Genomic DNA, 23324 nt, shown 5'->3' on the forward strand with positions numbered 1-23324 from the left:
GGCCGTCTGGCAAGTCATTGAGAAAAATATTGCTGATGGAAAGATGGAAATTAGAGTTCTTGATATTAATATAAAACGAATGAATCTCATCATTCAAGATTGTCTGTGGTTGGACTATAGTAAAGCTTTTAAATTTTCTGAATGACCTAACAAAAGAAAAATTGAAGCAAAGAAGTTGACTAGTTTGATTGCTTCGGACGATTTGCATAGAAACGTTCCATAGCGCCAAAAGGCATTCAGCTTTTGATCTGCTGCAAACGGGAGAGACATGATCTAGAATATATATTATTTATGTATGGGCAATAAAGATAAGAGTATGTTTATATTGAGTTTCTAACCAGAAGAGCGTTGGCCAGCGCCAAGTGAAACGCGTAAAGACCAGATGGCGACTTGAGGCCATCGCGACTGAGCCCGAGAACAAGAACGACGAGTAAATTCGAAAGGATCCCAATGAAAAACAGGGCTATGTAAATCCCAGCGAAGGCTTTTTGTTCAGGCGTTCGGAACTCGGCGAAAAAATCCTTGTCAAATGTCAGGTTTCGAAATTTGAGCTCGAGGTCGATTGTTGACAGATCTTCCGAGGATGTATTAATTATTTGGGGCAGGGAACTTTCTCACTACACATGCCAAATGCTATCAATTCGTGCTGCTTATCCTAGCGTGAGTGTGGCTTACTGGTTTATATATCCGAGCCTAAATCGAACTCCATTTCATCCTGTGATGATTTTCTAGGTTTTCTTTTCCTCTCTCGTTTTTTTTTTCTAAACTTGCTCTCTCCTTTTTTCGGTTTATAAAAAGTTAACCTCCTGCTTGTTCTGAGAGAGAATTACAGAATAACTGTAGGGCGCCATCTATTGAGAAAATCACGCGCTAAGCTCAATAAGTTATAATCACTACAGAAAACCTGTGCAAGCTTTAATAAATCCTTAAATAAAATGATTATTGAATAAGCATTTAAACCACTCCTCCTGATATGTTTATATAATAATACGTTTTTTAAATAAAATCTTATGTTAAACTACTTAATTTTGACATTTATAATAGATTTTAGTCAGAATTTAGCCCACTCCTGAAATTCGAAGTTGCACATTTTTTAAACTGTAAATATTGATTTATAAGAAGGATAAATATGATAATATTTCTTTCATCAAAGTTCCACTATTTTGGTTTGATTTTTGCTCCTTATGTCGATACTGGTAAAAATTCTAGGGCAAATGCTTGATGACCTTGGTTGTGGTTGCCTGCCTCGCGGGCGCACCACCACCCGGAGTCACCCCTAAAAGAAAAATATAATTCCTGCATCCTGTATTCTCTGACCGGTTTATCAGCCGAGCGGAATCGAGAAATCCAAAAGAGAATGCGTCGATAAATACGCCAATTTGTCAAACTTTGAAAGTGTTTCAAAATGAGTGAGTGGCAATTCACACGAAGGAAAAGAAAGTGGGGACGAACGCTTCGAACAGGTAAAAATTCAATGGAACGGCTAGAGTGTAAAGAGTTAATTTCCCAAAGTTGTTGTCGTCTCCAATATACTCTTCTGGTTCGTTGGATGTGGCATTTTATCACTCGGAGTATGGATGAGATTTATTCAAGGTCCAGTCAAGGAGCGGACGCAATATTTTTAACTTCTCAAGGCACGTGGTCCAATCATTGGACCACGGCCACTTTTACCCCCTGTATTTCCCGTTTTAGTAATCTGTTTGACCTGAAATTTGTAATGTGAGCTGATAGGACGAAAACGAACCACTCTGTGAAGTTTCGAATGAAAACTCAAAAGTGGTGGCGTTTTGCGCCATATTTCTCTTTCGCTCTCTGGTGGAATATCGAAACGGATTTTTCGATTTTCAATTGTTTATTTTTATAGAAGAGGGTTCAAGCTCTCTAACAATATATTTATAATCTTTTTTACACAACGGAAACGCCAATTAGAGCCAAAAGTTCTGAGCGCTATTTTTCACACTATGAATTTGGCGCGCCGCGCGGGGCTGGATAATGCATTGTGGTCCAATTATTGGACCCCGTGTTTTGAGGGTATAGTAGCGCGCCCGTGTTTTGAGAAGTTAATGTATTTGCTAACTTATCTTTCTTCCAAAGAAACAGCTTTAAATTATTAATAGTGGTCACGGTAAAACAGATTCAGACACGAGGCGATTACAATTTGTCAAAATCTACAATGAGACAGATTTTATTGAGTCCAAAACGTAGGATTACTTTCTCGAATACCAAGACTTGCGCGTGGCCTTGGCGTTGATCCTGGCTTCTGGGATTTTATTTCTCGTCCTGTCACTCGTAGGCACCTGCGGTGCGAATATGAAAAATGAAGGCATGGGGTTTTTAAGTGATTTTGACGATTATCGTCACTGTATTACAGTTGGATTAGCCTCGAGATCGCTAAAATGATCCCGTTGAAAAGTACTCCTCAGTCTTTACACGATAACAATGGCGATTCTATGCACATGCGAAATAATCTCGATCTTCGTCTTTATTGCACAGAAAAAGGACGACTTGCTGCAGTCCTTTGGCAACTGGTACAACACAGAGGTCTTTATGCGGCTAGACCAGACGAAAGCACCGACAGTTTGGCAAAAGAACAGGAAGATTGTTGAGCACGTTCAAGAAGCTCTCCACTGCTGCGGTCTCCAGTCCGACTCCGATTTTCAGGAATATCACGTCGTGTCCGCCAAAGACGCCGAGCAGCTTAGAGCCACTTGCATTCTCAAAAATGGGAACCGCGACGGGGAGATTCAGGTAAATTAAAACATGCTCTGATTCGGAGCATTCAATGTTTTCGCTTATTGTCTTGCCTTTTAATTAGACATCGTTTTTGCTCTGAAAATAAGATCGAAAAGTGATTTCATGTAGAGTCTTTATTATAGACAATTAATTAATTTGATTTTGTTGCATAATTTATGTATGAATTATTCAGCGGCCGGAGTTTTACAAAGATGGCTGTTTCAATGCACTCATCTCAGAAGGAGAAAAGTTCATTACATATCTGTGGATTATATCTCCAATCGTCATATTTAACCAGTTGGTCGCCCTTGTCAGCACGATCCTCTTTGTCATTTACTTGATAAAAGGTGGCAAATACGACGACGATGACGAGGATTGCTCCGCTCTTGTAGATCAGCTGGATACGATGTCGATTAAGTCTTTCCAAGACTACTCCCGCAAATTTCAAGAGGGAGAACAGCTGCCAAAGCCAAAAGTCTTCCGGATAGTGAAAAATCTCGTATTCCTACGTTTGGGATAGGACTCGAGTACAACGAGGAGCGTAAAGGTGTCATAGTTCAAGCAATCGACCCCGATTCGAATGCAGAATACGCCGGCCTGACCGTGAATGCGCGGATTATCGAGATTAATGGTCTTGTTGCGCAGGGCTCAACAATCGAGGAAGTCAAATTCAAAATCGACGCTGCATTAACCGAAATTAAAATCCTGGTGGTTGAAGAAAAAGCAGACGCGATTTATAGGGAGTGCAAAGTTGCGGTCAATTTGAGAAACGTTGAAGGAGTCACTGGCGACGAGAACGACTATAAGCCGAGATTGGTAAAACTGGAACGGTCTGACTTGAGCGAGGGCTACGGATTCAATCTGCTGTACTTGGACGACAGAAAAGGCGAGTACATCGAAGAAGTTCAGCCAAGGGGACTTGCCGATCGTGCCGGGCTAAAAGTTGGTGATCGAATCATTGAAGTGAATGGAACTAACATCGAGACCTTCAAATCGAGAGAAGTGGTCAGCCGCATACGCATGGCCGAGTTCTCCGTGACAATGCTTTTGGTTGACCCAAAAACAGACGGCTACTTTCGCAAGAAAGCGGTTACAATCACGTCTTCCCTCGCTGAAGAATTCTTCGACGAAAGAGTCGGCAAAGTGCGAAAAGGCAAAGCGAAGAAGGATAAGGTATTCTTAAACCAGTTTTTACATCGGTAATGGCATTCTTTGTAGACACATATCAAACCTCGTTATTGCCGATTGGTGAAAGCGCACAAAGAGGATTATGGCCTTTATGTTGTCATAGATAATAATCGTATTGGACAAGTCGTCCGATGGGTCGACTGTGGTGGCCCAGCTGACCGAGCAGGATTAAGGAGAGTGGACACTATTTTTGATATTCTATCACATTGATTCTCAGGGTACTTTCGCAAGTATAGCACATTTTCAAACGAAAATTGCGTTATTATAACATTAACAAGCTGTTCACTCTACGCGTCAGAATAGGAGACAGAATAATTGAAGTAAATGGTATTAACTGCGAGTACGAGACACATCAGCGACTTGTTGCCACCATAAAGGTTACTGGTTCATAATTAATGTTCGATCGAGCAAATAAGCCCTTTAAACACTACTAAAGCAATTTTCACTTGAAAGATTCATTTGATCGGAAATAGTTATGAACCAAGGACTAGGCTGGCAAAAATATTTGTCACTTTATCGTCGTCGATGAAGATTATGACAGGCAGTACAAGCGCGGCAAGCCTAGGCTCTGCAGAATTTTTAAAGAAGATGGCGCTTTTGGCTTCTGCGTATGTTACGATGACGAAAAAGACGGCCATTATGTTGAAGAAGTAGATCCAGGAGGACCTGCAGAGCGCGCAGGACTAAAGACAGGCGATCGCGTTATCCAAATTAATGGGATGAACATTGAAGCAGATGACCATGAAGACTGTATTCAACGCTTGCGTATGTGCGAAGTCGAAGTACTGCTTCTTGTGACTGACGCGAAGGTAATTATTGGCTTTTGAACTCGAGCTCCAGGCATTTTTGTAGGCGGATACACATTACAAGAACATCGTTGACTTCAAAATCAAAGGGATGGAACAGATCGACTGGGATGCGATCTCGATTCCGGCTGAGCCATATTTCATGCCTTTGGATTCTGACGCAGAAACAGAGCTGCAAGAAGACGACACAATAACGTTGGGAATGTCAGACTCGATCTCACTCTCTGAAACAAAATCATTCACAACATTTACATCGGAAGGAACTCTTCGCGGAGATCTTCAACGCTCGACACACGCTCTCGGCGTACCTCGTAATTGTACTTTGTTGAAGACCGACCACGAACAACATGGATTCTTCCTTGCTATTGATCGAGACAGAAATGGACAGGTCATCCGGAGAGTAGAGAAAGGTGGCCCCGCTGACTCGGCTGGTCTTAGGGATGGAGATAGAATCATTGAAGGTAAGGAAAACATATTTAGGCCTTCTTTAAATAAGCAAAAATAAGTGAATGGTATCAACTGCGAGCGATACTCCCACGAGCAGGTCGTCGACTTGATAAAGAAAGCAGGAAACGAAATAAGGTTCCTTGTGATTGATGAAAGATCTGACGACGTCAAAGCGAAAAATAAGCCATATCTTTTCCGCATTGTCCAGGTACCGAGTTGATTCTGAACATACTAGCCATAATTATTTGACAGGGAAAATCTGGATATGGTTTCTATATCTGGCACGACGATGACGGACATTATGTGGAAGATATCACAATAGGCTCACCAGCCGATAGAGCTGGTCTTCGAGCGGGTAATTTTATTTTGACATTTCCGATAATTCAAATCGACTTTAGGTGATAGAATTATCGAAATTAACAACGTCAACATTGAAAAAGAATCCACCGAAGATGTTTTTACCGAATCAAGGTATGAATCGAGTTCTCTATCTTTATTAAGAATTTTTAGGCTTGTCACAATGTGGTTAATTTGTTAGCAGTTGATGCCAAAACTTTCGTCTACTACAAGAAAAACAATATCGGCATCACCGCTTACAAGGCTGATATGAAGTTTTCTGGTTGGAAAGGCTGGGGCGGGTTCGACAGAGGAGGAAACGCCCAGGGAATCGATGAGAATAGCAAGACAATTTCAGGAACGGTCAATTGAAATCTTGAGTTATTGAAAGAAAAATTATAAAAATCTTATTAATTTATCTTATGAGTTATGTCTTGACGTGTTTTTCGACCAATATAAAGCGCAATCTACGTTCATACTGTCAAAAGACGATGACGAAGACTGGGGCTTCAAACTTGCAAATACAACATCATTCAACATCGATTCAAATGAAAAGAAAATCGGTCACAATATTCATTGGGTCGAGAAAGGCGGCCCCGCCGAGTACGCGGGTCTTCGTGATGGCGACAGACTACTTGCTGTTGAAGACGTTGATGTGACGGACTACGCCCACGAAGAGGTTATTGCCTTGCTTGAGAAAGCGCAAGAGGCGTGTGAAGTCAAGTTACTCGTTCAATACACTGAGTCTATTGATGCTTACACTCCGCACGATGTCGAAATGGTTAAGAAGCCCGGCGAGACCTTTGGTTTCCATCTCTGGTTCGACGACCAAGGGCACTATGTCGAAGATGTTACAATTGGCTCCATTGCAGATAAAGCCGGTCTTAAAGTGGGCGATCGTGTGAAAGAAGTCAACCACAGAAACATCGAGCTCGAGATACACGAAAACTGTGTCTCCCGAGTTCGTGAAAGTGGCGACACTGTTCACTTGAACGTCATGTCCGTCCAGGCGGATCAGCTTCGCGAAGTTGTTACCCCTAGACGAGTCCTCCTGACTAAAGAAAAGGGAACGTTCGGATTCTACATCAACCAAGATGACAAAGGACACTATTTTGAGCTCGTTCAGGAAGGGATTGAACAAAAAATAAATGAAATTATTGTAGAAAAAGAATTATCAAGACAAAACAAAATTTTATTAAGATAAAATTGTTCAATCTCTTTCCAGGCTGGCTTAGCTGCAGACAAAGCTGGAGTATCTACTGGTGATCGTTTGATTGAAATTGGTCGTGTTTCTCTCGAAGGACAAAATCATGACTTTGTCGTGAATAAAATCAAATCTGCTGGAGAAAGTATAGAAATCACCATCCTTTCGACTCGAAAAGAACTGCCGCAAATGCAAGCCGACGAGTTGTTGGAAGACTCGCCGATTTTCGCTCAGCTTCTTGGAAAAGAAAAGATTGATTACAAGGTGGCTCCAAGAATGTTCCAAAATAGACGACGCAGAGGAAAGCAAGAAAAGAGAGGAACGAATTTTAATAATCCTTCAAAGGCTAAAGCCGAAGGAGAAGGTAAGAGGAAGCCATTAATGTCTCTACAAAACAACCTTAGGTGATGCGGAAAGCACTGAAGGAGACAAAAATAAGCTTCGAAAGCGCAAGAAAAACGCGACGGAAAGAAAGTCAAATTCGATGCCGGCGAGGATAATGTAGCTTTCGAAATCGACGACGAGGAGAAAAAGAAACGCAAAAAGAGGCGCAAGAAAAAGGAAGCTGTCGGAGATGATAAGGACAAATTATCAGATGATGACGAACAGAAGAAACAACGTCGTAAGCGAAAACAACGACGAGATGAACCCGTTAACGACGAAGAAAAAATCGAAAGACATAAAGGTGAGACAAGAACTAAAATCGTTGTTTGTAAAAAAAAATCTCAGCTCTGCGGAAGAAAACAAACGCTGCCCGTAAAGGTCTTTTGATGGACGGCAAAAAGTCCTCACGAAAGCTTGAAAAGACCCAAGCTGGAGATTCAAAGCAAAAATGGGACTGGGAAATGGATCAGGACACTAAACTCGGTGCCATTGCCGAAGAAGCCGAAGCCGAGGCACCTGTTGGTCAGCTCGTTGATTACTAAAACAATAATGAATCTTTTTAAACAATATAAACTTATCAAGTACATTCAAACCTACTTATGCCTGTATGACCCTTCTACCTGCCAAAACCAATTCAGTAAAAGTCTGTAAAAATAAATATACATATTTATGAAGTGAATTTAAAAATAAGTGCGATGAATAAATCTCATTCAAGTGCATCGCAGACATTTGGTGATCACAAGATCGTAAAAATAAGGTCGTTTAAGTTGTTCCACCCCTCCCAGTTATGGTCAAGAAAATTTTTCGATGTCAATCACATAAGATCGAGAATTTGGCAAACGATGACTTTATCTGAAGAAGATATAAGAGAGGGACTGGCCAATCTCTGCAAACCTTTACCTACAGGACTACTGGAACAAATTAACATATTTAAACAAATAATTTCAATCTTCTATTTCTTCGAAAAATTTGACAGAGAATCAGCACGCAAAATATTAAGAGATGTTTAAGGGTATAGTTATCGCTCAGGCCTACTTTGAGCTTGAACTCCTCTGGACTTGTAAATAGTGAGAATGTCCTTAAGTGCTAGAATTTAAGATCTATCTTAGATCTTACTATTGACAAGAGCTTTTTAAAAAATTCCTTCATTTTTGCCACGTGACGACCCCTCAAAGTTGGCATCTCGGCCAAAATAGGCTATATAAACGGCCGAACTCCTCGAAATTTTACAAAAAAGTCCAGAATCTTTTTAAGTGGATTATGTAGGTCAGACCCTTATCTTAAAATTGACAAGAGCTTTTTTCAATTACTAAATTTTTTCTTATAAAAATTTTTCGAAAATCGATTGAACCTATTTTTGACCTAAACAATCTCCTAAATTACCCTGAGGGCACTGCCCAAACTTAACCGTTTTTATACCAGTTTGAAGCCCTAAGCATAAGCTTTCAAAAAATGTGTCATATGAAGCCCTTCTGAAGCTTCTTAAAATGGCCAAAATTTGGCTTATGGGCAAAATGCATTAAAATTCGCCATTTTCAGTCTCAATTTCCGGAAAACCGGTTGAGATAGAGATAAAGGTCATGACTCATGAGGACTTTTTTGTTCAGAATTTCATGAGGATTCTAAAAATGGACTCAGATTAAAAATTTGAGACTTGGCAAAGAGCGATGACTATACCCTTAAATCAAGTGTAAAAGTTTCTAGGATGCTCAGTTTTTGATCCACGAAAGAATTACCCGATCATCCGGGTTTGGACGAAAATGTTCCACACGCACCGAAGAGGGTTCATGGATTAGACTCAGAAGAAATACAACAAGCAATTTCTAATGCACTGCGATACTTTGATCGCGAAAGTCATGACCAATTACAGAAGGAGTTTCTTGAGGAGCTGAATGATTATGGGCACATCTACATGTACCGTTTTAGGCCGACTCGGATCCCTATCAAAGCTTATCCGGTTAATTTGTATCCATGCAAAACGAAGCAAGCTGCTTGCATGATGCACCAGATAATGAATAACTTAGGTAAGCAAGAAGTTTTAACGTCGAACAAAGAAATAGTTCATTTGTCACCTTAGTTCTGCGGTCAAATCGCTCGTTAAAGTTCGTATATGTAAAAGATTCTCGGCCTAATTCCAATAAAATTGTTATACTACTCTTGACGCAACCTTATTTCAGATTATGCCATCGCCCAATACCCGAACGAGCTCGTAACTTATGGAGGAAATGGACAGGTTAACCAGGGTCAAATAATATTCTATATTACATGTTTAGTGTTTCTGCTATTCTTGCGACCAAATGAGTTGTGTTTAGGTCTTTTCGAACTGGATTCAATTCCGGTTAACGATGTATTACTTGTCGATAATGAATGAAGAACAGACTCTTGTGATGAACTCCGGCCATCCGCTTGGCCTTTTTCCGAGTTCTAGAAATAGTCCGAGATGTATCATTACCAACGGAATGATGATTCCACGATTCTCGACGCCATCACAGTATCAAAATCCTTCGCGCTCGGAGTAACACAATACGGACAGATGACGGCTGGATCTTGGTGTTATATTGGTCCTCAAGCTATGGTGTGAGAGTCTTATTTTAAGGGTAATCCTATACATCGGCGCGGCGCTGCTCGATCGATCCGCGCTCCGCCAGAACCTATTTTTCACTAGGCCATAGAATTCGACCGGAGTGAGATTTTTTTAAAATTCAAAAAGATTCGTAATCTTTAAACTCTCTTCTATTGCTCTAGCAAAAATGAAAAAAATCGGGAACGAGGAACTATCTGAAAACCGTCGGTTTCCTTCAAAGGACATTTCCCGCCAGATTTTTCATTCAAATTTCACGAAAATCAGATGGTCTTGTAGAAAATCGTCTGCTCTACAATTCCTCTGATTTAGATTTTCCTTTAACGTTCTCAAAAATTCTCGATGATAGTTTGAAGAGAGTGCTATTCTTCTCTGCCGGAGCGCGCCGTGAGAAATAGGAAGAAGAGAGGCGCGAGGAAGCATAGCGCTGTTTTAAAATGACCATGTAAAATAATTGAGAGCGCAAAAAGAAAATCTAAATCAGAGGAATTGTAGAGCAGACGATTCTCTACAAGACCATCTGATTTTCGTGAAATTTGAATCAAAAATCTGGCGGGAAATGTCCTTTGAAGGAAACCGGCGGTTTTCAGATAGTTCCTCGTTCCCGATTTTTTCATTTTTGCTAGAGCAATAGAAGAGAGTTTAAGGATTCCGGTCGAATTTTATGGCCTTGTGAAAAATAGGTTCTGGCGGAGCGCGGATCGAGAGAGAAGCGCCACGCCGATGTATAGGATTACCCTTAAATGCTCTCAATGCCTTACGTTTTACATCATTTAAAAAGGAATTGTACATGGAACAACACTGACCGTTCTTAACGCCTTTCGGAGGAAGTTTGACTCGTCCAATGGCGCAGGTCGAGTGTTCATCACCTCTGGACTTGGTGGTATGAGCGGTGCCCAAGCAAAGGCTGCCACAATTTGTGGCTGCGTTGGAGTTATCGCAGAGATCGACAAAAGTCATTTGATCAAACGCCAGAAACAAGGATGGCTCGATATTTACACAGATGATGTTGATGAAATCATCTCCTAATTCGACATTATCGCGAGGAAAAAGAGCCACTTCGATAGGCATTGGGTTCATATTTGCCTGTGGAAAATGATGCTTTCTAAAAGCTTCTTTCAAAGTTTATCTTAAAATAATGAATGAACCAAAAAAGGCTACCACGGAAATATAGTTCGTTTGTGGGAGAAGGTGGTGGAAGTTTACGAGAAAACTGGCGAGCTCCTTGTTGATATTGGCTCAGATCAAACGAGTTGTCATGATATCCGCGGTGGTGGATACCTTCCGATAGAATTGACAGCGGAAGAAGCTAAAACATACATAGGAATGGTTGCATAAATTGCATCAAATGAAAATCAAAAAGAAAATCATTAGCGAACCTTAAAAGCAACAAACGAGGAAAAATATTTGGAGCTGGTTCGGGAACACTCCGCCGTCATATAGACGCCCTTAACAAACTTTCAAAAGCTGGACTTTACTTTTTGACTACGGGAATGCTTTTCTCCTTGAAGCTGGGCGAGCTGGAGCAAACGTATTTGAGAGCGGATCGACAACGAAATTCAAGTACCCTAGCTACGTACAACACATTATGGGAGACATTTTCAGGTTCAGTAGCGATGAGAGCTTTCCGAAAATCACCTTCTTTTAAGTCTTGGATTTGGTCCTTACCGCTGGATTTGCTCATCCGGAAAGCCATCAGATTTATCTAAAACGGACGAAATCGCAATTTCTGTATTAGAAGGAATTGTCAACGAGGGAATCTCTGACGCCTCCAAGCAACAGTACCAAGACAATCTCCGCTGGATAAAAGAAGCAGACAAGCACAAATTGGTCGTCGGCTCTCAAGCGCGAATCTTGTACACTGACATGAAGGTAAAAGTTACTGTTAACACGATTAATATGAGACTAGGGTCGTTGGAAACTTGCAGAAGCGTTCAATGATGCAGTCGCAAAAGGAGTCATCAGTGCCCCAGTTATCTTGTCAAGAGATCACCACGATGTTTCAGGTAGTCAGTTATATACTGTCTCGTTTTAGAGTCATCCATTTGAGTAGATTCTTAATACGTATTCAGGGACTGACTCGCCTTTCCGCGAAACGAGTAATATTTACGATGGATCGGGGGTGACAGCCGATATGGCAGTGCAAAATTGTCTAGGTTCGGTATTTCGTAGGCAGTGCAAATTTACTAAAATGACTCAAAGGAGACGCCGCACGAGGGGCAACCTGGGTGTCGCTGCATAACGGCGGCGGTGTAGGATGGGGTGAAGTGATGAACGGTGGCTTCGGTCATGTGCTTGACGGTTCGGAAGAACAGATAATCAAGGCAAGACGTTTTCTATCATGGGATGTAGCAAACGGTGTAGCAAGACGCTGCTGGTCAGGTATATGCACCTGCGAAGAAATTAAGGCTGATGATATTTTTAAGGAAATGCGCTTGCGAAAATTGCGATTCAAGAAGCAATGGACAAAAATCCAAATTTGATCATCACGCTACCACATTAGAGTCTTGGAGTATATTGGACTCTGTTCTTCAATAGCATATCTAGTGACTTAAAATTTGAATAAAATCTTATTGAATTGAATTTATTATCGCTTGTTGTTTACATATCAGAAAAATACGCTACCAAGAAGGGGTAGAATATGAAATAGAAAGAACTAGAGAAAGTATAGAGAGCAGTAGCTTAGTACAAAGATGGAAAAATGCATAATTTGGTCAAGAATATCTTTCACTCAAAAACTCTTCTTTTCTTTATCAAAGAAAGTCAATATTCAAGACATTGAATTTTAAGTACAATTTCACAGTGCAAGCATCATGATTCGTAAATCATGATCGATTTAAAGCCGTAGTGTAATTTTTCGTGCACTTATGTATTCGAACACTTGAGTATTCGCGCGAAAAGTTTTGTCGAGCTATTCTAGAGTTGACCATCTTCCAAATGGCGCGGTTGGCAGGGCAGAAATATATTAAGTTGAGTTTTGTCAACAGCTGAAATTGTAGTCGAGGCTTTTGGAGCAGAGTTGAGGGGCCGATTTCTTGGTACACAGACTTGTGTACTTTTGCAAATGCGGTTTGAAGATTATAGATGCGTTCTGAAGAAACAAATTTAAATGGGCTACTCTACTCTTCGGCATACGAGTAGACATTCATTCGAGATGGAGTTGCTGTGGATTATGATTTTTGCTACTATGTTAGTACATTTATTTACTGAGTTTAGATACTTTAAGTAAGTTCAAAAAGTTTTCTGTAAAAAATGAATTATAATTAACATGGAATTGATTTAAAGATAATATTAGTGATTTACGTACATAGACTTTCACCTTATTTTATTTTTTTACGAACGAGTGAATTTTCACTGTTGTTTTTTCGCCAATTCTAAAGGAAAAATTTCATCATTTACGGTATCCTGCGGAAGATTAATTATTACTTACCCATGTGGGCCGTAACGAGCTGCGACTTCGGCCCAGTGGTCGGAGCAAGTCCATTGTTGCGTGTTTATGCGCTCCTCGAGCTTCCTCAGATCGAGGAAGGTCTGGTAGTCCTTAAGAGATCGGTTTAGAATTTTCGCTTTCGAGCAAAGAAAAAAAATGGAGACAGGCGCAAGGGCCCCGCGCGTCATAAATTGACCGCGCCAAACCCGTAGTGGAATTTGCGCACCAGTAAATATCCAACGAAAATCAAAAGCGAATATCACTTCGCTCAGCGATCCAGAGCTATATTTACCTACGTCTCATAAACGTACTTAGATGCATTTACTGACGTCCTCTAATGTAAAGGTTAACTGCTCCTTGGAGCACAAAAAACAGTATGCCAGTGATATGACAAAGTCGTTCATGAGCAGACTATCCACTTCCCAAGGCGCTTTGAATTGTCGCAATGGATACCTAACAGTCAAGAAGCGAAATCAACGAGTTGCCTTCAGATCGGCGTAAAATTTTTCTTTGGAGAGACAACAAAGAGAGCCACAAAAGAGTGCTTTTGTCGCAGTGTGTCAAAAAAGGAAATGGATTGAGAACAAACGATCGCTGGGTGGTTTTGGCGGGCCGTTCGAAAAGAAAAATCCGATTTTCCGGTCGATTGCCCTACGGGTTGCCGTAGGCGTCCTCATTCATAGTGATAGTAACAAGCTAGCTCACACGGAGAGAAAAATTCAGTCCCAAAATATTTACTACGAGTTTTGGTTTCTATAGAGATCTGGAGAAGAAGACGGCTCAAGTGTGCCCCGAAAAAGGCAGCTTAGGCTTAGCACTACATATATCGAGTAAGCGCGCTTAAAACTATTTAGTGCTCCCATAATCTCCGTAAAAAGATAGTCACGTGGCAATTTATATCTAATTTCTAGAATTAATCGAACCTTTTCCCATTCCCCTGCATAATAATAAATATGATTGTAGTTCTCACTCTAGTCACGTGGCCACGACAGGTCCCCAAGGGCGTCCGATTAAGGTATTACTACAGTCACACTCCATCAAAATCAAATCAACTATTGAATATGTTATTGTAGGCTTCATTCAGATTGAAAGGCCAAGTATGTTTTTCATTCAACAAAATCTCGCTCAAAATTGAAAACCCGATATTCCATCTCCACAAATTGCTCCTAAAATAAATTTAATATCAAATGTTGATTTTACCAAGCGGAGTGAAAATGTTAAGTGGGTCTCGACCGCGCGGAAGCTCTAAAAGGTGGATTTTGTAAAGAAAAGACTCAAGCCCTTCGATAGCAAAATGGTTGTAAGATATGTAAACTCTAAATTTTAGCTTAATAAAATTTGTCGGAAGCCTCGAGGAAGAGCCTGAGGACTCTTTAGCGCCGCTAAATTACCTCCTCCGAGAAGCATAGTAAACAAAGAGGACGGCATAGTCAGTGATTTAGGCCTAGGTCAAACAGCGAGAAAATAAACGCTGTGCGTTCAGCGTGGTCCCTTTTACGGGCGCGTGAGGTTGGCGCTGAACGCAGCGAATCCCAGAGTGGGAGCTCGGGCACGTCCCTCGGGCAAGTGAGCACTGCCCTAGTCGCCGCCATATCCAACGTTACACCGCCTACACGAGCTATGCATGAGAGGGCGCCTAGTGTCCGCGGCTGCGCTAATTCTTCAACGGGTCATTTTTTCCTTTTCTGCACACGCATCAAGACAAAATATCGAAAGAGAAAAGATTTATCAAAGCTGCGCTCGATCGAGACCCGCGACGCACTAAGACAGTATTGCTTAGACTTAAGTGTTCAGATCTGTACGATTGCCTCTGGGAAATAATGGCCAGTGTGTGACTAAGACAACGACGAGTGACTGAACTATAGAGCGCTACACCGAGCGACCCGGACGCCATAAAATACACAAATAGAGGTTAACTGAAACGCGATAGTGCCTAATGGCTCCAGCGATAGAGGTTCAATAACTAGACAACGAAAACGGAAACCACGCAAAGAACATAAAAGAGCGACGATAAAAACGCACACACACATTCAGGTACCGGCTACGGCAATTATACGCACTAAACCAATGGGTGCACAAATTTGTCATGATCGAGGATTAGCCACTCGGCGCCACAAGCGCATCTGGTTTTGCCTAGCCTGTGACAAGAATTCAAAGGGTTGACCTAATATGAACGACAACAGCATCATTGCTAGATTCAAAAAATTCAATCTGGGAGCGAGAAAAAAAGATAGAAACACCGTCGAGTGCTACGACATCACGAAGCCCGAGGATGCACCAGCTGAAAAACTAACGCTGCGCGCCGTTCGAGCTGCTGGTCGTGGCACATTCGGCTCAGTCCTCCAGGTAACACAAGATAAACTCTTTGATAATCGATTGATCCGTACTTGTTTTCTTCAGGGCCATAAAAAGTAAAATCACGAAATTTCGCATTTTCGTTGCTAAAAACGTCCCAAGGAGAAGATTTATGATTCACTCGTAAAAAATTAAAATTTCTAAAACGAAAGTTTATCCATTGTAAATAAGCTTTATGAGAATCTTTCGAGCACGGCTTCAGTATTGAATTTTGTGTGTTGATGATTAAAAATAAAGAGGATTAGTATGGGAAATAATCACCAAGTGTTAAGCCTAAAGATATAAGCTCTGACCCCAAAGCCTACTACGTGAGGTTAGACTGAAATGCTCATCGTTGACGATAAAGGATGAAAATCCGGTTATATTTTTGGAATTTCGAAAAACAGAGGGTTAATTGATATGTTTCTTTGGCGTTTATTTACAACTTTATCTATGGTTTAGGCCCACATCTAAAGCTTCAATCGGGTGTTTAAGTGGGTAGTAAAATCGAAATTACTCGATAAACGGCGGGATTTTGACCTCATCCCTGTCATTGGCTTGGTTAAAAAACACAGTTCTTAATGTTTAATGACAATCATTTTAGGCAGTCATTGAGGAAAAACGCGAGACTGTGGCTGTTAAAACGGTGTTTCAAGATCCACAGTATCAGAACCGTGAACTGGAAATAATGAAGCGGCTAAACCACGATTCAATAGTGAGGCTAAAATATTATTACCTCTCGGAAAGACGTAATGGGACATATCTACACCTGATGATGGAATTTCTTCCCTTCTCACTTGGACGAGTACTCAAGTACTACTCGAGGCGCGGCGAGCAAATGCCCGTCATCTATCAACAGGTGAGCGAAAATCTTGGGCTTATCCTTCTCAACGAGACATTTTTCAAAGTATTACTGAACATGATGAAGCGATCAAGTTATTTTCGAGCTTCGGAATATGCAAATTTAGTTTAACCTTCTTGTTGAAATCAAGGAAGATATTCAAAATAAGCAAATAGTGAATTATTTATCGATGTGGTAGTAATACTAGAAAAAGTTCGTGGGAGTGTTGGGCGATGCAATCGCGGAAGCTGGAGTAGATGTTAAATTTTTTACCGAAGGGTTAAATATTCATTGACGAGGCGGCGAAAATGCTAGTTGCTCGCGTCGACAGCCACATTGCCACCGGCTCGGTTATCGATTTCAAATTGGCACATATTTTGTTTTTAGTTGTACTGTTACCAACTTCTGCGTGGATGCGCGTACTTGGCCACACTACATGTCGTTCACAGGGATCTAAAACCGGACAATTGCCTAGTCGAGCCGGAACGAGGCCTCTTGAAAATATGCGATTTTGGCACGGCGAAGAAAGTTAGATCAGGTTTGTACTTTGCCAAAATATAAGTAAAATCCTTCCAGCAGCCTCGATGGGAAAGTTTACTTTGGGATTGATTTTACAGTGATTTTAGGCGATACAAACGTATCTTATGTGTGCTCGAGGCCCTATCGCGCTCCAGAATTGGTGCTGGGAAAAGAGGAGTATTCGGTCGAGGTCGATTGGTGGTCGGCGGGCTGTGTAATCGCAGAAATCGTCCTTCATCGGCCATTATTTTGTTCTTCACGAGGCCCAGCGCACCAGATCAAGGCAATGACAAAAGTTCTGGGCAATCCGTCACGTGAAGAAATTGGCGAAATGGCAGTGTCGATGAAGAATGCCGAAGAAGCTCAGTACGACAAACCGGTGGAAAGGCAGAGCACACTCGAAGAAACGCTCCCAGAAGCGACCGAACCAGGACTCATTCACTTGGCCAGCTCGCTGCTCAAGTACTCGCCGAAAGCGAGAGCGACGCCGCTGCAAGCTCTCAAAAACTCGCCTTTCTTCGAGCCGCTACAAGACCGTGAGGAAAGGGTTGCATTGTTTTTATGCAGATTAATTCGCGTTCGTGCCAGGAGAGCAATGCTAACCTTCTTAAGACTCAAATAAAATTGCCAAATGGCAAAGTCGTCGCCATGGACATTGTGTGCATGAGTCCGGAGGAAGAGCAGCAATTAGGGAAGAAAAACCGCTAAACTTTTTCTCGGGCCTAATTATCTACCAAAATATTGAGCTCTACATTAGTTCCATCCATAAATCACCTATAAATACCAAAATCCCAAAAGTCAAATTGAAAAGTCACTGCGATTTTTGGCACTTCTATAGAAAATATCAAAAGAAACAAAGACCAAAAAGTAGCATCTGAGAAAATATATTTGAGTATTTCTGTGCTTTCGAAATTACACCACTCACTCACAAATAACTGTGTAATGACCCTATTGGTGTACCCTATTGTTAGTACCCGCACTGTTCCTATCTACAAATGAGAAAGTGCTCTACAATCACCCAATTCAACGTGCCAGAAGAGTCGTCTGCAAAGAATTGAGCAAACTATAGTGCTATACATATATTTATATATGGCTGTTTATATTACTGTTAATCCTCATTTTGACTACATGTTGTGTTGCTCCTTTTTGTTCTTTAATGTTTTCTTCAAAATATAAATGTTTTAAAGTATTTTACGTATTATTATTATTTTGCAGGCGACCAGAAAATAGATGATTAAAAAATTGGGATTATGTTAATCCTCTAGAATGAAATCCGGGTAATATGTATTATCGCGATTTACCATTAAATGTATTATTTACACTTTATAAAAACTATCATCAAAGCTTGGGGGAGTAGAAAAATAGATGGTTAGATCGAATATTTCGTAGGGTAATTCAAGGAAAAATTTTCTGATTAGTTTAATGCCGAAACTTCCGATTTTGATAAGTACCTTGAAATAATCGTGTAGCATTGCACGATCTACTGTCAGTCGTCGTCTACGTTGAACTTGCAGCAGGTGTTTGATTAAGTCAATCGCTAGAAGAACAAATAAGAATGGAAAAATACGTAAATATGAGAAATATTCTCAAGAAAATATCCATTTTCCATTAGAGAATCGAGAAAAATTCCATTGCATCAAGAGCACAATTTTTTCAACCAGTACAAATATAACTGGGGTATGAACTCTAACTGGGAAAGTTTAGTTCTCTTTACTGAAGAATATCATTTTGAAAACTTGCTTTTTTATAAAAAAATTGTGAATCTTCTCGTAAAAAGGCATCTCTTCGAGAAACCCAAAAATAATAATATTGGACTTCTAGGGTAAGCAAGCTTGTAAAAGCTGCAAGAATAGCGTAGAAATCAATGCAGCATGGCTTGTGAGCTATTGATTTACCAAAGAAATATTTGAAACTAATGTCTATTAGGTGGGTGTCATAATATTAGTTTTCAGAAAGTCAATTAAAATAATTAAGTGTTTCTGAAAACTATGGAATCAAGGAAGAGTTAGTTGTGAGTCTTACCGCTATTGGAGATTTCTTTCCAAGGATTGTCAGGGAACATAAAGTCTGCATTTTGAATTTGATCAACAATGTCTTCTTCGTCATTGAAAGGGAATGTTCCGGATAACGAGACGTAAATTATAACACCAACAGACCACATATCTAGTGTCCTATTGTATCCCTAGCGAAAAATAAATATACATCAGGCTTTTCAATATATAAGCGTACCGTATTATTTAGCACTTCAGGGGCGAGGTAGGCTGGCGTACCTACGACGGAACGCCTAAAAGATTTTTCTCCAATAATTCTGGCGAATCCAAAATCACATAATTTCACCTGAATACTTACATTAGCGCACTGATAATACTAAGCGAGTAATACAAGCAAATATCTATAGCGAAATGAAAGAAATGAAAGAAATGAAAGAAAGACTTACTTGAGGTAATGAACTGTCACTATTGGCTGTAAGAACATTTTCTGGTTTCAAGTCACAGTGAACAATATTTTTGTCATGCAAATATCTGAGCGCATCTAGAATCTTTTATGGGTCGGAAAATTCTATTTTGATGAAAACTAAAGAAATTGCAAGCTAACCCTCCCTGAGTTATGAGGAACTTCGTTATTCTCTCATCCAGTTTTCCGTGCTCCGAAGACATGATCATGTCCAGCATGTCTCCTTGTAGTTTTTCCATAACAACAAAAATTTGATTTTGGTTTTCGAACATATTGAAAAGATTTACAATGCCAGGATGATGGAGCCCCTGAAGAATTATTATCAATAAGCGCCTCTCCTGACTAGTCTTTTACAGCTAGAATTTGAACTTCGTGGATAAGCCTGTTATCCTTATTCTGGAAGCGTTTCTTATCGACTTGCTTAATAGCCACTTGGAGAGGCTTTCTTCTATGCTTGGCTGCGTATACCACGCCAAACTGTCCTGAGCCGAGGATTTCGTCGTGGAATATCTGAAGAATGAACAATCTAGCGTCCGGCTAAACGAGCAGTGATTACTTGGTAAATCTGTTCTACATCGGTGGCACTTCGTTCGTCAGGGTCGAGAGACATAATATTGCTGAGCTGTTTTTTCGTAATGGTTGGGTTCTGTTGAGGCATATTAGGGTGAGGGTCCATCGGTCGCAGCGCTTTCTTGATATGGTCGTACCATAGGCGAAGTGACACAGTTTGCTTTACTGAAAATGATGTATGAAAACAGATAGACCTTCGTTATACCTGAAGTATCATCGGCAATGTAATATACTATTTCACCGCTGAGTTGAAGCTCAAGATGCATTACTCCGATAATTTCGGCGAGACGACAGTCTAGCACCGAGGCAAGAGGTATTTCCTTTGAAATTCGTTGTTCCTCTTCGCTCATGAAAAGCTGAAGAGATTTTCCATCGAGACGCCAATAATGTCGACGACGCTGAAAAATTAATTGATCATACCATTTTCTGCTTTCTATCAGACTCACCATGTCGTCATTATTGGTAGTGTGTATAAGATATCCTTGGATTTTGACTTCTTTCTTGTGCTTAGAGTTCCGCATGCTAAAAAGAAGTTTGAGGAATTTGAACCCAGTTAGCAGTACCTTTGTGCAATTCTTATGACTGGAATCATGTCTCCTTGATTCGGCCTTGCTTGGATGTGGATTTTGCTCAAGTTAATTTCGTCGACTTGATCGTCCTCCGCCGCCTCTCCTAGATCTGACGTGTCCATTTGCTCGTTTTGGTCGGAAACGGATCCAGAATTTATCGATGTCTTCTCGGGCAGAGATTCATCATCTGCTTCTCCAGGGCAGTCGTTAGGAATGTGCCCTGCATTGACACAGCTCTAATGTAATTAGTCAAGTTGGATAATTAGACGGGCTCACTTTCGAATACAAATCAGGAATGATATAGAACGCATATTCATAGGAGAGTATTGACTATTTACCGTGCAGGCGTTGTATTTACAATCTCGGCACTGTAATCCCTGGCGCATTACTCCGGAGAGCAGCTTTGTACATTTTTTACATTGGGTGGGCCTAAACGACTTTAGTCGATTTAAAATGATTAAAAGCAAACCTTATCACTGGGTAGGAATGAATCACGAACGTGTGAGGCACCATTGGTTTATTGTGCAGCTTCCACTCAAGCTCGATCGGCCTACCTCCCCGAGCATAGCTGCCGGTAGGACGCTGCTAGAAAAATCTAATTAGCGACTGCAGAAAAACTAGTAGTTTATTCTCTCTAAAAACACACAGAAATAGCGCGCCGTTCCGATTCTCCAATAAAGTAACTTTCCGGCAGTATATTTCTGAGCATGAAATTATTTTCCAAACAAAAAACCTCAGGATCTTCGAAAAGAATGATCCGCTAGTATTACTTTGCTAGGCAAGGATTTCATCTGAAATAAAAAGAGACCGTGCGAAGAAGTGTTAAAAAGATAAATGAAAAAATAATGGTAAATGCTGTTTAATCAAAGTCAGTGCAAACCATTTACCGAAGACGACCAAGGAAGCCGCGATTTTGTCTAAATTTCGGTTGGGCCGTTCTCGAATAAAGTTCTCTTTGCCGGGAAAATATTACCTTTTCGACAGGTTCTCCTGTTGGTATCGATAATCCGGACATTTGGGATGGGTGAGACATAACAGGAGGCTTCATATCATTCGGGTTCGGCCGTTTGCTTGGTTTCTTGCTTCTGTAGCCTTCACAGTCGTTCGGAATGTGGTAAACGCATCTCTAAATCGAAGTTACTCGAGGACCATAACACATTTGTTCGTCATAGAAATTGGGGTTTAATTATGTCTTTGAATCTTCGCTAGAAAGCGACTATGAGGAGAACTTCTTTCCCCAGCGGACATTTGCTGTCGACTACCAAACGCTGATTACAACTTGTCTGAGCGCGAACATCAATTCCATCAAAGAACAAGCCATAAGGCGTCTTCGATGAGGTTGCCCAAGCGATACCGCTTGCGCCCCTAACACTGAACATTTGAAATGAGGAATTACCTTGTGGAAGTTCTTGCCGCACGCGGTGCATTTAAGGCCCTGCTTGACAAGTCCCCAGAGAAACTCGTCGCAATAGTCGCAGAAAGTGGGCCCTTTGTAAGAGTGGACGACCAAGTTGTGCTTGGAGATGTTGACCTTGTCCTTTGCTGCTTCAACTAATTCAATATAATGAAACCAACTCAAGGTGACGCTCTCTGCCGACATCACACGGGATCTGTCTACCAGCACAAACGCTTAAAACGGTCCACTTCACAAATATAGCCGCTTAACGAAGGAACACACATTGAGAATGATGATGGTGTTAGCGGGTGTGTTAGGTATTTGCGATACTGGTTCGAAGACAGTATCCGCAGATGTGATGGCGGCCCGGACATTCTCTGCAAAGATTGGATAGAGAATGGCGAGCATTACCAGAAAGGACGATTTCAATGACATCGCCGTTGCAAATGTCGCGAGGAGAGCGCAGCAATTGAAGAATATTTGTGTCCTGAGGGTCGTGACGATAGAGCAGCAGTCGCTGGCCCAGAGTGGGATACGAGACGGCCGCGTCGGGGAACTGAACGCAATCTATTTCTCAAATTAAATATGAGAATAACCTTTTTCATGAGGAAACAGGAGGCTTTCGTGTTCAACTCTTCCATGCTCATTTGATCGAGACAGTCTTGACTTTCGTTCCATGGCTCGCTAAGAATAGGCTGCGTATTTTACTTAGCAGAATTTAATGGATTAATGGCGCCAGCTAATAATTATATGCATGCATCTAAATGAGTTTATTGACCGCCGAGGACTTATCGAATTGTGGCATCCGAAATTTATAGGAGCAGAAAGGAGTTAAATCTGGCCAAGATTAACTGAGCGCTCGAGTTCAATTCGCAGCGAATCTGAACTGGAGGCACTTGGCAATCGGTGAATATTTAGATCTATAAATAAAGAATATCTAGTTCGACAGCCTTTCCGGAAGAGTGACGCTTGGAGATCGAATGAAACTTTGGGCGAGCCGTCGTCCGAGCTGGCGTGTGAAAGAGTCGACGCTTCGGACATCTGAAATCGACATTTAGCCTGAAAATCGCTGGGAGAATGAGAATGAGGCCTACCCAGTGGAGAGAGAGTACTGAAGGGCATTGACTGCTAGTACTACTTCTGAGGGGCGATGTGCCAGTGCATTATTCTAGTCATCAACACCTCGGGCGCTTACTTTTTGGCTTATCAAGGCAGCGGTGTAGCTTTCGTCCATCTTGTCTGTCATTTTCTTCAATTATTAGGCTATCTTTCGAAACTTCCTTCTTTTTTCTTTTCTTTGCTCTCCTTGCCGTTTTCTTTGAACTTCTATCTCATTTCACGATTCCAGTCTGAAAGCAAGAATTCGGGTAAACCTTGAATAATATAAGCCCTGCGCGCTCGTTGAAGAGAACTATCAAAGGCGCTGATCACTCATTCATAAAATAATCATAGGTTACACGTACAAGTGCGATCATCCATTACTTATTCAGGTGCTTTCTCTGGGGGATAGATTTATTTTCGCGGGTTAGCTT

General features: G+C 41.1%; 4 protein-coding genes across 11 annotated transcripts; 3 read left to right on the top strand and 1 right to left on the bottom strand.

Moving 5' to 3' along the window:
• The first annotated feature begins 1289 nt into the window (after positions 1-1289).
• Positions 1290-7762, top strand: LOC145709055 (uncharacterized). Its single transcript, XM_081786738.1, is given in 19 exon segments — positions 1290-1463; positions 1513-1598; positions 2206-2338; positions 2414-2748; positions 2927-3221; positions 3224-3906; positions 3952-4098; positions 4200-4298; positions 4413-4730; positions 4774-5188; positions 5234-5382; positions 5427-5529; positions 5573-5626; positions 5629-5645; positions 5685-5853; positions 5972-6631; positions 6731-7078; positions 7119-7399; positions 7444-7762. Coding segments are annotated over 18 exon segments (4170 nt in total). The 5' UTR covers positions 1290-1405; the 3' UTR covers positions 7220-7399; positions 7444-7762.
• Positions 7313-12256, top strand: LOC145709056 (urocanate hydratase-like). Its single transcript, XM_081786741.1, is given in 16 exon segments — positions 7313-7399; positions 7455-7620; positions 8829-9122; positions 9276-9331; positions 9411-9591; positions 9594-9695; positions 10461-10763; positions 10836-10995; positions 11059-11102; positions 11105-11158; positions 11161-11284; positions 11329-11551; positions 11589-11685; positions 11752-11835; positions 11882-12061; positions 12106-12256. Coding segments are annotated over 16 exon segments (2232 nt in total). The 3' UTR covers positions 12183-12256.
• LOC145710592 (serine/threonine-protein kinase D1-like) lies at positions 12250-23138 on the bottom strand. 6 transcript variants are annotated; one of them, XM_081788370.1, is made up of 22 exons: positions 22988-23138; positions 22748-22833; positions 22389-22476; positions 22204-22348; positions 21793-21947; positions 21370-21522; positions 21284-21313; positions 20866-20978; positions 20735-20825; positions 20391-20632; positions 20274-20349; positions 20033-20225; positions 19814-19992; positions 19612-19767; positions 19404-19565; positions 19241-19342; positions 19033-19140; positions 18826-18985; positions 18255-18340; positions 13110-13219; positions 12999-13053; positions 12250-12770 (listed from the first exon to the last, which is right to left on the bottom strand). In XM_081788370.1, exons 1-21 carry the CDS (start codon positions 23036-23038, stop codon positions 13005-13007), a joined length of 2535 nt encoding a protein of 844 aa, XP_081644496.1. In that variant the 5' UTR covers positions 23039-23138; the 3' UTR covers positions 12250-12770; positions 12999-13004. The 6 variants fall into 6 exon arrangements, with proteins under 6 accessions (XP_081644496.1, XP_081644494.1, XP_081644495.1 ...); XM_081788368.1 differs by having other exon boundaries at positions 20866-20981; XM_081788369.1 differs by having other exon boundaries at positions 12987-13053; positions 20866-20981.
• On the top strand, positions 13655-17989 carry LOC145710597 (glycogen synthase kinase-3 beta-like). 3 transcript variants are annotated; one of them, XM_081788383.1, is made up of 7 exons: positions 13655-13939; positions 14073-14124; positions 14904-15143; positions 15258-15455; positions 16048-16302; positions 16672-16822; positions 16911-17989. In XM_081788383.1, exons 4-7 carry the CDS (start codon positions 15279-15281, stop codon positions 17423-17425), a joined length of 1098 nt encoding a protein of 365 aa, XP_081644509.1. In that variant the 5' UTR covers positions 13655-13939; positions 14073-14124; positions 14904-15143; positions 15258-15278; the 3' UTR covers positions 17426-17989. The 3 variants fall into 3 exon arrangements, with proteins under 3 accessions (XP_081644509.1, XP_081644508.1, XP_081644507.1); XM_081788382.1 differs by lacking the exon at positions 14073-14124; XM_081788381.1 differs by lacking the exons at positions 13655-13939; positions 14073-14124 and having other exon boundaries at positions 14855-15143.
• Positions 23139-23324: the final 186 nt, after the last annotated feature.

Source organism: Oikopleura dioica, chromosome XSR (genome assembly GCF_907165135.1).
Source record: "Oikopleura dioica chromosome XSR, OKI2018_I68_1.0, whole genome shotgun sequence".
NCBI classification, from domain to species: Eukaryota; Metazoa; Chordata; class Appendicularia; order Copelata; family Oikopleuridae; genus Oikopleura; species Oikopleura dioica.